The 11,718-nt window shown below is 36.8% G+C and overlaps 1 protein-coding gene across 2 annotated transcripts in view; it reads left to right on the plus strand.

The window, feature by feature from the left end:
• CCDC66 (coiled-coil domain containing 66) overlaps window positions 1–11,718 on the plus strand; it is a 53,476-nt gene that overhangs the window by 21,643 nt on the left and 20,115 nt on the right. For both annotated transcript variants that reach the window (XR_015794893.1, XM_088134199.1), the window contains exons 7-14: window positions 1,523–1,650; window positions 2,504–2,677; window positions 3,963–4,094; window positions 5,264–5,505; window positions 6,991–7,075; window positions 7,814–7,975; window positions 9,769–9,916; window positions 10,510–10,662. Coding sequence is in view for 1 of the 2 variants with exons in the window: in XM_088134199.1 (XP_087990325.1) it covers window positions 1,523–1,650; window positions 2,504–2,677; window positions 3,963–4,094; window positions 5,264–5,505; window positions 6,991–7,075; window positions 7,814–7,975; window positions 9,769–9,916; window positions 10,510–10,662 (1,224 nt within the window). In the remaining variant the exon portion in view is untranslated. The remainder of the gene's footprint in view (window positions 1–1,522; window positions 1,651–2,503; window positions 2,678–3,962; window positions 4,095–5,263; window positions 5,506–6,990; window positions 7,076–7,813; window positions 7,976–9,768; window positions 9,917–10,509; window positions 10,663–11,718) is intronic.

Below are 11,718 nucleotides of genomic sequence, written 5' to 3' on the forward strand. Positions count from 1 at the left end.
CGTTCACCTGAGTTGGATGTACATACCCTCAAATTAAAGCTGACAGTCTGCAGTTAACGCACATTGTGTTTGTTTCATCCCAAATCCATTGTGGTGGTGTATAGAGCCAAAGATGTTAGAATTGTGTCGATGTCCCAATATTTCTGGACCTGACTGTATCTTCAGCGTAAAGAAGAACAAGGAGTCCTGGAAGTGATGGTTTGGCCCCCACAGAGCCCTGATCTCAACATCATTGAGTCTGTCTGGGATTACATGAAGAGACAGAACGATTTGAGGCAGCCTACATCCACAGGAGATCTGTGGTTAGTTCTCCAAGATGATTGGAACAACCTACCTGCTGAGTTCCTTCATAAATTGTGTGCAAGTGTACCTAGAAGAATTCATGTTATTTTCAAGACAAAGGGTGGTCACACCAAATATTGATTTGATTTGGGTTTCTCTTCTGTTTCCTCACTTTGCATTTTGTAAACTGATAAACATAAACAAGTACTGTATATATTTTTGAAAGCATTCTTACTTTACAGCATTTTTTCACACCTGCCTAAAACCTTTGCACAGTACTGTGTATATATGTGTGTGTGTGTGTGTGTAAACTTTAATAAAAATATTTAAAAAAGGATTGAAGGAAGTGGTGTATGGATGTGGAAGAAGCAAAGGTGATATGCAAAGATAGAACTGAATGGAGAGATACAGTGAATGGTTGATATAAACTAGATTTAGCTATATTTCCTTTCCTTATCCTTATCTCATGCTTTAATTCATTTGGCTTACTATTTCTTGTTTTTGTTCTATGCTTTGCATATGGTGGCTTACCCTAAAAAGGAATAGTGTGATTGTTGTATATTCACATAACTAGAAGAATGACAGTGCCTTTGTTTAGACTTTAACTGAATTGAGTGATTGTGTGTGATCTCTGTTAGCCAATTAAAAATTCTCTATCTGTTAAATTGGGAGAGAAGATAAAGATCTTCCTGGTTAATTTATGAACAAAAACATAAAATAAAATACAGATTAAAATGTATCTTTAAATTACATGATGATTTTTCTATAGTATGAGGCATTTAATATGTTTGAATCATAATAAACTCCAGTTTCTCTGATAGGAATGAGCCAGTGGAAACCCAAGGCTTGCATGTCCCTCTCCATCTCTGGTGCAGCTGCAAAAATTAATTCCATTTATTATTAACTGAAACTCCTATCATCAAATGTGTTACTTCTAGCTACTGTTTATTGAAATAAGCCATTTAAAATTATGACTTAAGAAACTGAGTTGTTTCACAACAAATGATAGCTAACATAACTAGAGTTTACAATTTGAATGTAGCCTAAATTGGATGTGATCTTAATAAAAAATGTTAAGAGAAAGCTCCTAGTCATCTTGTCATGCTAGAAAAGACATGGAAGAAGCGTAATGTACAAGGCCAAGGCCACACTGAGTCTCATTTCCATCATGAGACCATTATTTATTGTGATGTACGGATGTAGCTGATGAGTGATGGCAGTGATTATTTCTGTCTTAAAGATGAACAGGTAGCTTTAAAGAAGAAACTAAAAGAAACTTTGGAAACAGAGTCCAGATATCACCAGCGGCAGGCAACTGATTCAGTGAAAAGCTGCTTCGAAAAAGGACAAAACACTCATCAAGTAAAGGTAAAAAATAAAACATGGTTATTGTATCCATTGCTTGCAAGAAAAATGCTTATATTTTTACTTCTGGCTCCACTGTATGCTATTGAATAAAATAGATGCTTCCAATTTAACTTGCATTTATTTGCTTGTTTATTGCTACTGGACCATAAGATGTTATCACAGCCTGGGAAGTTGTCTCCCAAGCACTCCTAGAATTAGTTATGATCCATAATACAGGAGGTGGTTGGTATTATTTTGTGGATAAAATTAATTACATGATTGTGTGAGGAAAATATACCTTTGGGTGAAAGAAGCAAGTTTTTAGAGGCCTCAGATGAATGGGATAGCCTTAATAAAATTGAAACATGAAGGAACATACAGCACCCTTGAAGCTGGTGTGAACCAGGCTGGTTGTAAATTCCTTATCACAAACTTCCCCATAGCAACCAAGGCATTTGTCTTGAGGGAGGACACCTTCTTCCTGGCATTTGGCACCTTGAACTAATTTGTTTCTTCTTCTCTGTGACACTATTGTTTTCCTTGTAGATAGCAGATAACAGAAGGGCAGAAAGTAACTTGAGAAGTATTGCTTATTTAGGTATGCCTGCATCATCATATGAATATGTATGCATATGCATTCTTTTTCCCTTCCCCTTCTTGTAGAACTGTATAAATATCAGGGAATCCATTTTGCCTGCAGGGGAGTGTCTCCCATTAACCCTTGGTGGGGTCCCCCTCCAGTACGTACTGTCTAATAAACACGGCAGCGAAGCCTTGATTATTTTGCATTTGTGTCCTGTGTTTTGATTCCACAATTGCTTTACATTCCTCTTAAAGTATAATGTTTGAATTCATCAAGATGCTTTGTTTATAGATGACGTTTTCAGATGACTTGACCGCTGCAGCAGAAGATATCTATGTTCATAGAACTTCAACCACTGAGCCTAGTGAAACTTCTCCCAGTATGTCCAGTGGTCGAACTGAACAGTTCTCTAGTTTCAGTTCTCCTGATTTGCCAGCTGCGATTCGAACAGCATTTGTGTTGGGGGTAAGAATGGCTTTCTATGCAATGTTCTATACAGGTAGTCGCCAGTTTAAGAACAAGTTCTGTTCCCAAGGTCTGTCCTTAAGTTGAATTTGTATGTAAGCCAGAACAGTATCATTGTATAATACTGTATAAGTAGTTTGTGTAATTAACTCAAACCATTGGATATGTAACTCAAATCATTGTGTATTTAACTCAAATTTTGCTACAAAAGGCTCCGTTCTTAACTATGGATCGTCTGTAATCTGGGTGTTCTTAACCCAGGGACTACCTATATTTTAAGACTTCCTACCCATGGAATGCCCTACTTTGGCAGTTTGTAAGAGACTGGCTTACGGGACTCCATTTGGAATTGCCTTGGTATACTTTTAAGGCAAATAGAATGAATTTACTTAGGACCACACTTTGCATAGGTTCTAATTTAATTGTAGTTAAAGGATGTGCAGAAAATTAAAAATGCAGTTAACTACTTCTGAAACTGCTGCTACCAGTGGAAGGGGATGGGCCAATTCCTTGTGCATCCACACTGCATCTTCCAATTCTGTTTCAGGGGATTGAGAAACATTTGGAGAACGCTTGGGAGTGGCACAGACTATAGGAAAAAGAAGAAAAAGTCCTATTATATAAGCAAACTTTTACTTGTTTCCGGTTGAGTTCATTCATTGAAATCCAAGATACTATGCTTGCTGAAAACTATTTTTAACTTGATTTTATTGTAAATGATCAAAATGTAATTTACAAAATGTATGTAGCTTTTCAAACCATATATGATGTTCATCAAATAACTGCTCCCCAGTGATCTGATTTGTACAATATTTTGGACTCTTTGTTTATTCTGCATCATAAACAGCAGTTCCTGTACCTGTGCAGATTATTCAGATACCTAAGAATGTATGTCAAAAGTGATATGTATATATATTCAAAATACCCAATAATTAAAATTAAAGTTTAAAATTAAACTTTTAAATTAACACACAACAGATATCTCAAGCTGCAAATATTTGATGAATCAGCAACAATTTTAATGCAACCATCTTGAAGTGGTAGCGAGTTCAAAGACAAGAGGCGTCAGAAACAGTACCTTAAATTGCAGTCAGAAATATATTGTGACCAACACAGTACCCAAGATATGAGTTTCTGTATTGTAGTGCAAAGGCTAAAGATTAAAATCAAGTTGGATAAACTGAATTTATTCAACGTCAGTCTTTTTATTATGTACATGTATATGTATATCTACCTATTGACAAAAGTAAAGGAGTAATGAAAATAACCAGCATTCTTCTTTTAGGAAGCCACACCAGTAGAGCACCCTTTTAGTGCTGTGAAACGTGAACAACAGAAAAAATGGCTTGAAGAGCTTGATAAGCAAAAGGAAGCTGACAAGCTGCGAAAAATGGAAGAAAAATGTAATTTTTCCAAGGTAGCCATGGTTAAAAATAGAGTGTCTAATAAAAGCATTTATCCAGTTGTTTTCTTAGAAAATAGAATTATAGCAACTGAAGCTACAAAACATGCATGTTCAAATGTGCTAGTGAAAATAAATATTCCAGTTAGCATGCATAATTTGAACCCTGGCCACTTAGTTCAGGAACCCTCAGAATAAATGGTCCAGTGAAATTCCGAATGCTGCTCAACAGTTTGTCAATACATCAAACATTTCTGAACTCAGACAGTCCTTAGTCAATGTGAAGGATGCCTATGTAGTCTAATATATTTTGTTGGAATTTTTGAAACGTAATATCCAGAAATTCAATCCTAATTCTTCCTATCCTTGGTTCAACAAAGAGTGTCTCACTACTAGTCAAACTTGTTAGAGCATCCGGGGCCTTTAAGGACACTAATGAACATTCTTTATTCTGTGTCCTGAAAAAATATAAAGCCCTATGGAAAAATTAAAAAATGGAAGTGCAAAAGGCTGTTTGGAAGAAATTGGCAGAAGAGAAAAATCTCAGTGTTTTTGGTGGTTTGTTATCTAAACAATCCCTCAAAATCAAAGCAGGATGTTCAATCCCATTCAAGACATGGAATGAATATTTCATGGTAGCAATTCCTTTCTGTTCTGTGCTGATGGTGCAATTATTCTTCCACAAATTCAAATTGTCCTTTAGTGAAACCTTAAGCCCGTGCATTATTTTGTGGTGAAGAAGAACTAGAAATTAACTATACTAAAAGTAAACTAGTTTTATTTACTGGCCCTCACAAAATGGCCAGCATAAATGGAAAGTAACAGCACTCAAACTGAACAAATTAGGGTTTTTCAATATTTGGGAATTTATTTCCCATCTTCTACTGAGAGATGGGATGTTTCATCCTGGACCCAGAAGGCTTCTAATGTTATATGGAGCTTCGCCAGATGCAACACTGATTTTGTTCCAGCTGCTACTAAGCTATTCAGACCAAAGGTACTAAGCCTCTTGGTATATGGGGAAAAGCTTTGTTCTTATAAAGCCACAAATCCTCTAGAAGTAATTCAGTCTAAACAGCTAAGCTCCCTGCTCTATGCTTCCATTGTGTAACTCTTTCGTTTGGATCTTTATAACAGGAAATTTGGACATATACTTAAATATTTTTTTCTTTGTATTTCTTTAGGGTGAAGAGCATGACAGGTGGACAATACATTTTGATTCTTTCAAGAATCATATGAATTCGTTTACACAATATCCTTTAAATACAACATTTCAAAAGACTCCTGAGGCTGTACAACTCTCCCAGGACTCCCAGGACCAAACAGCTTGTACATCTGCAGCTTTGTCTCATCTCACACCTACAGAGGTGGAGATTCCAGGAAAAGCAATTGGAAACCATATTTCAGAGCCAAATCAAAAAGCCAGGTGATTGCCTACAATTTTCCTTCCAGGTTGCAGCCAGGCTTTAATTAGCATTATTGATAAAACTCTTGTTTCAATACATTGTTAGTTGCAGTATTACTCTGTATTTATGTTCATTGCTCTAGAATATTTTTTCTTTAAGATTTGTCTCATTTCACTAAAAATACTTCTTGGGGAATAAAGCTACTTGTGCAAAATTATTTTGAATATAGTATCTGGTGTCCCGAAATGTCACAGGGCCCTTTTACAACACTTTTATGTCAAGGTTTGCTTGGTTAAAGCAAGAATCTGTTCACTATGTCCTCAGGTCCTAGTTGAAGAAAGTACTCAAGACACAAGAATTAGTTTTCAGTGTCTATTTACATACATACAGTAACATACAGAAGTCCTCTGATGAACGGCATACAGCAGTTCCACAGCAGTCCAATGAGTCAATATAATAGTATCCAATCCAAGTTCAATGTAGAATAGCAAGCGGTAGAGAAATTGAGAGAAAGCATACAGATACGAATGTACATTTATATATCCAATGACCAATAGGAACGTACATTGCATCATCCTAGTAGACATATTTCATCATCTTTCATAAGCTTCCTTTCATTCTTACATCAGCTTCCTTTCATTCTTACATCAGCTTCCTTTCAGCTATAATGACACAGCATTATTTCTGCTGATTAATGTTCTGTATTGTAAATTCTGATGTGTATTTCTACAAACATCAACATTTTACATGTTTGTATAGTGGATGAAGAGAGCTGCAGGTAGCTGATGAATCCAAGTATTATTGTATTTTTCTTCTCCATTAAAGGTGAGGGAAAATTCAGACTTGGAGAGGCAGCTAGAACTTTATTTTGCCCCACCCAGAGCTGGCTGCAATTCATTAGGGTAACAAGGACTATAAAATTGAATTTCCTGATTGGGGCAAGGATGTAGTCCTCCACCCAAAAGCCCTAGGAAACCTGGAATCAGTAGGGTAAATTTGTCCGGGAAAGTTATAGGCAGAAACTCCAGGTGTTTTTTTTCAGCACCGCTTTGCTCAGTTAATGTAGTTTTATTTTTGCTAACATTTTATATCTATGTTTGTTTATTCATCTTTTGATTCCTAACTCTTCTATGTAGATCTAGGCCTCCTATAACGTGGTTCAACTCTCTTATTCCCCATGTACCCACTTTGTTGGATTTATTAAAATGACATTGTTATTGCAATGTTGGGTTTGTAGTATCATTACATAATCCAAAATTGCTTGGGACTAGTTACTCAGTTTACAAACTGGACCAATAAGCTTAAAAGCCTAGCCAAGTGGAAACTACACCCAGATACCTTGGAACTCAGGTGTGAAGGTTGGCCCAGTTAAAAGTGGAAAAGTGACCCTGGAAAATGTTGAGGGGATAGGGGGATGGAGATTCTAGGAAAAGGCATGGTGTTTTGTGACAAAGAGTGAGAGTTTGTTTAATTATATATCTTTCCAAATTCTCCTCTGCTGATAGTTTCCTTCGTTCAATGACTGCTCTTCTGGATCCTGCTCAGATTGACGAACGAGGGAGGCGACGACAAAAACAATTAGAGCATCAGGTAAAATCACTATAGTGTTGCCTTTCTGGTGTATTGATTTATGTTTTTTCATAAGTGGAGAAAGCAGTACCATTGGATTTTAAAAAATGGAACAAGTAACATGAACTGTGGCAATAGAATGAGCTTAGAATGCGATTAAGGCCATGACACAGCATCTCTCAACTTAAACCTAATTATTTTTAAATAAGTTTATTTATGACAGATATATTTCCTATCTCTCAGAAATATAGGCTTATCTGTATCATTTCTCCTTCTCTGAAGTTTTAAGTGAGCCAGATGGTCTCAGATTATTATAATTTTAGGAATGGAGGTACATTTTGAAACCTATGCCTTCATCACTCAACCTTTTTGTTCATTTGTAAACCACCTCTTGTTCATTTACATTTTATTTGCCACATGACCCCTTTCTCATATATCCATTTAGGCAGAAATTGTCTTAAAGCTATGGTACGTTTTGTCAGTAATAGAAAGCATAATCTCCTAGCTGCTCCTTTTGACTTCCTCTTTGAGAAATCTCTTCTAAGTTTGCTTGAACTGGAGGAGGCTTCCTACTGAATGCAATGATTTTTGCATCCCAGTAGCTCTATAGGTTTTTCTTTGTATATTTTAAAACAAATATACTTAAAGCCTAGATAAAGTTTTAATGGCTGGGAAAAAAAAAGCCAGACAAAATTAGAAGGCAGGAAGATCGAAGCTTTTAGCATAGGTTAAAACTTGTTATAAATTTGGGTTTTCTAGAAAGCCATAATGGCACAAGTGGAAGAAAAGCGGAAAAAGAAAGAGATGGAAGAAGAACAAAGAAAACTGGAAGAACAAGAAGAAGAGTGCCGGCTTGCTAGAGAACAAGAATTGATGAAGAAGCAGTTTGAAGAAGATCTGCTGAAGCAGAAACAAAAAGAGGTAAATATTCAGAGTGTTCTGTGACAATAAACTACCGATCTCTGTCAGCCCCAGATAATGGTATCTGATGCAGGTGAGAATTTCTGTTTATTAAAAAGCTTAGTGAGGGGAAGGATTCTGTTTCAACTGCTTTATAGCTGTGAAGATACTTTTAGATAAAGCCTGGTGAAATTGCAGGGATCAGAGAGATGGAAGGCCGTGTAAGAGTATCAGTGTTTTGGAAAAATCTGTCAAGCTTGGTATAGCTCATCTTCCCTACAAGCAAACCTCAGTTTTCAGAAGAAAGAGTTTAAATAAAGTTTGCAACAAATTAGAACAAACAGAAAGGTTCTTACTGTATATAACTATGAAAGTTTCGATACATGGCTTAGTCTGTCAGATGCCCCACGTCTTTGCTATTTTTGTTCTGAAATATCAGTTTGCCCTCAGGTTGTAAATGAACTCCTTAGATGCAAGTGCTGAATGTTGGGAACGTCTGCCCTTTAAACTGAGTACAGTACAAGGATCCCAGACTTAGCAGCCACTGTGGCTAAGTTTTACTCCTTGGCATAAGCCACAATCACATTGTCCTTTTTGGCTCTTTTCATGAAATTCAGATCTAGAAATGAACAAAAACATTTTAATTTCTTAAGTTTAAACTTAGACTTGGCCAGAATTAGAAAAAGTGTTTGATGGGGCTGTAAGGAGTCTAGCCATGGTATTTTGTATCAACTGTAGCTTCTATGCTGTCTCCAAAAGCAGCCCCATGTACACACATTGCAGTAGTCGAGCTGGCTGGTGATCAGGATATGAGTTACCATCACCAGGGTATCTTGGTCCAAGTAGAGCAGCCAAAGGCCACTAGCCAAAGCAGGACTATGGCTCCCCTGGCCTCAGTTTCCATCTGCTGTTTAAAATCTAAACTGGACAGATTTTTAATCAGGTGATGGCAGTGTCCCAGATGTTATGTAAGGGAATTTATTTTAAAGGTTCAAAAATGTTTTAAAAATCATAACCCCAACCACATTTTCTGCAGTTTGGATAGCAGGTAGTTTCCCTAAGCCTTGGACTGTCCAATCCAAAGCTATCTACTGGATCATCCTGGACTGAAAGTCAAAAGAAAGATTTTCTTTCACTTAAGCCTTTGTCAGGCAGCAAGACATTCCTGAATTCTTTATTTATATTTTTGTCCTCATTTGCTTCTTCAGTGAGGGCTGAAGCCAGCAAGGCCAGAATTAAAGGCTCTGAGGCCAAACAAGGCTGTTATCAAAATACAGTACAGATGTTCTCAACATTCAAGGCTTAGAAATGGATGGCAAAAAATCTATTACTACATAAGGGCAGGAGAAAGAGATGCCGGATTTAAACCTGGAGCTGACTCATAAATATGACTAGATTCTAGATTCTGCAGTAGGTGATCTTTATTTATAAAAGCATCTTTTGCATCTGTGATAACAATTTACCTGTCTGATCCTTTTCCTTGAGTCTTCTGTTGCTAAGCTCATAGAGTATATGTGCATTCAGAGAGAGAGATTTATTGCCATGCCCAGGATGACATTCTGACATCTTTCTCTCAGTTAGTTCCTCAGTTCTGCTTAGCCTTTTTCACTTCTAGTTGCTATTTACCCCCTCCCTCCCTTGGCAGTATCACATTAGAAGAATCTTGAAAAATACTTAATCTCTTTCAGATACTCATACCCTTTTCTCCTTTGAAAATCCTATAAGATGCAAACAGAAACAGGTAGTGTTTTAAACAGATTCAGTATTTATTTTTACAATATTCTTCAGTATCTATACTTTTTTTATCCTATTAGGAAATCATGACCCTTAAAACAAATGAGTTGTATCAAACAATGCAGAGAGCTCAAGAATTAGCTCAAAGATTAAAGCAGGAGCAGCGAATTAAAGATTTGGCTCAGAAAGGGCATGATACTTCAAAACTGCAGAAGAATCTCAGTGGTTGTAAGTATCATACTTAAAAAGAATATTATAGAGTTGAATTAAAATGTGTTTCACATCAAGGACCATAGAAACATATCTTTAGAATACCTGATGCTAAAAGATTTCCAAACAGCAGGTTTTGGGAAATACTTTGAATACAGTCTCTTAGTTAGCTATGCTGTACTGTAACTAAACTTAAGTACGTGTAACTAGAATATTAACATTTTTTTCAATCTACCACTACCTCTCAATTTTTTTTCTTTAGAATGTATTTCTGTTTATTTTTGTGTAATTCTTTTATTTTACACATACGCTGTCTTTAAAAATAAGAAAATGCTGATCCTTATTAATCTCTACACCTGGGATGGGCCATCCTTTTGGTTTGAAGAGACCCATTTATTGGCAGATTTTGGGGTGATATTTTCACATGTATGCATGTTAGTTAATGCACATACATATATGTGACTTCCTTCTCCCTACTCCTCCACCTCCCTTATTAAGTGGTGTTTATGCTAAAATTATTGATAAAAGCAAAGGTTTAAATTCAGCATCAAACATGTTAAGAAGCATAGAGCTGGAGTATTCTTTGAATGACTTACTTTCCTTCTCTTTAGGTGATGTACCAAAAGAGAATAATTACGCTGACATGAATGGGGTTTTAGAGACTCATGATCATTATAAGCACTGTCTTGCAGAGAATAGCAGCAAAGGAAATGAGAGAGACAAAACGACTTCCTCTCCTCGGAAAGACACAGCTGTGCAGACAGGTACACTAGTTCATTATACAACTCCTTTTTTACTTATTTCTCCACACTATAATGCTTTGGCAGACTCATGTTCAGCATCCTGTTTGGGGTTACCCATATTCTTTTGCTAAGTGGTAGCAGACCTTCCCACAGGCTACTGTGACACTTTTGCAGATTTCATAGCTGACCAAATCTCTTGCATTCGTTCAGAGTTGGACACAAGGTGGACAGTCTGCTGAGATGACTTGAGCAACAGCTTGAGAGATCATCTGGAATTCTTCTGAGTTTGTAGAAACCGAGGAAGTAGATAGGATACCTTTGGCATGAGCTCTGCCTCCTGTGGATTGGATTCATGCCCCACCTCTCTCCTTCAGGAGGTTGGGTAAGGGATGGTGGCTGAAAGTGGTTTGTGATAAGTGCCTTTTTAAGAGGGGCCAAGTACCACCTACCTTGAAAGAAACAGTGTTGTAGTCCTTCCTGAAGAAGCCATCTTTCAACCCAGCCACATTGGATAACTTCCATTCAATCTTCCCTTCCCTTTCTTCAGTTACAATGGCTACTAGAGGAAATCTGTACCCCTTTCAGGCTGAATTCATACCTAGGCATTAGCCAGCTTAGTCTTTATTTATTTCAATTTATAAACTCTCAAAATAGAATGACCCAAAGTGGTGTACAGAAAATTAAAAATACATCACAAAATGCATCACAAAAACCAATTATGAGGGAACCAATAAAACAAAAGATCATGTCATATGCAATAATACGTCACCATATGTCACCGTGTGAAATACAGAATATTAAAAAGTATTTTAAAAAAACATAAAACATTATACTGCTAAGCAGTCCTACAAAAAGCCAAGTCCTAAAAGACAAAAGGGTCAGGGAGAAGTTCTGCAGCAGAATGCCTGTTCCAGAGGACAGGACTGACAACAGCGAAGGTCCCGTAAGATGACACTGTTTGGTAAATGAGACCTAAAGCATGACTTGTTCTGAAATTCTTGTCTTGCTGGCTAATTTAGAATTTGCAGGATGGATACCTAAGGAGGAGGCATTAAAAGAGATGCCAGGACCAAAACA

This window comes from Python bivittatus, unplaced genomic scaffold (assembly GCF_059951505.1).
Source record: "Python bivittatus isolate LINGU-HERP-01145 unplaced genomic scaffold, Pbiv_v1 ctg000080_np1212, whole genome shotgun sequence".
Taxonomy (NCBI): Eukaryota; Metazoa; Chordata; class Lepidosauria; order Squamata; family Pythonidae; genus Python; species Python bivittatus.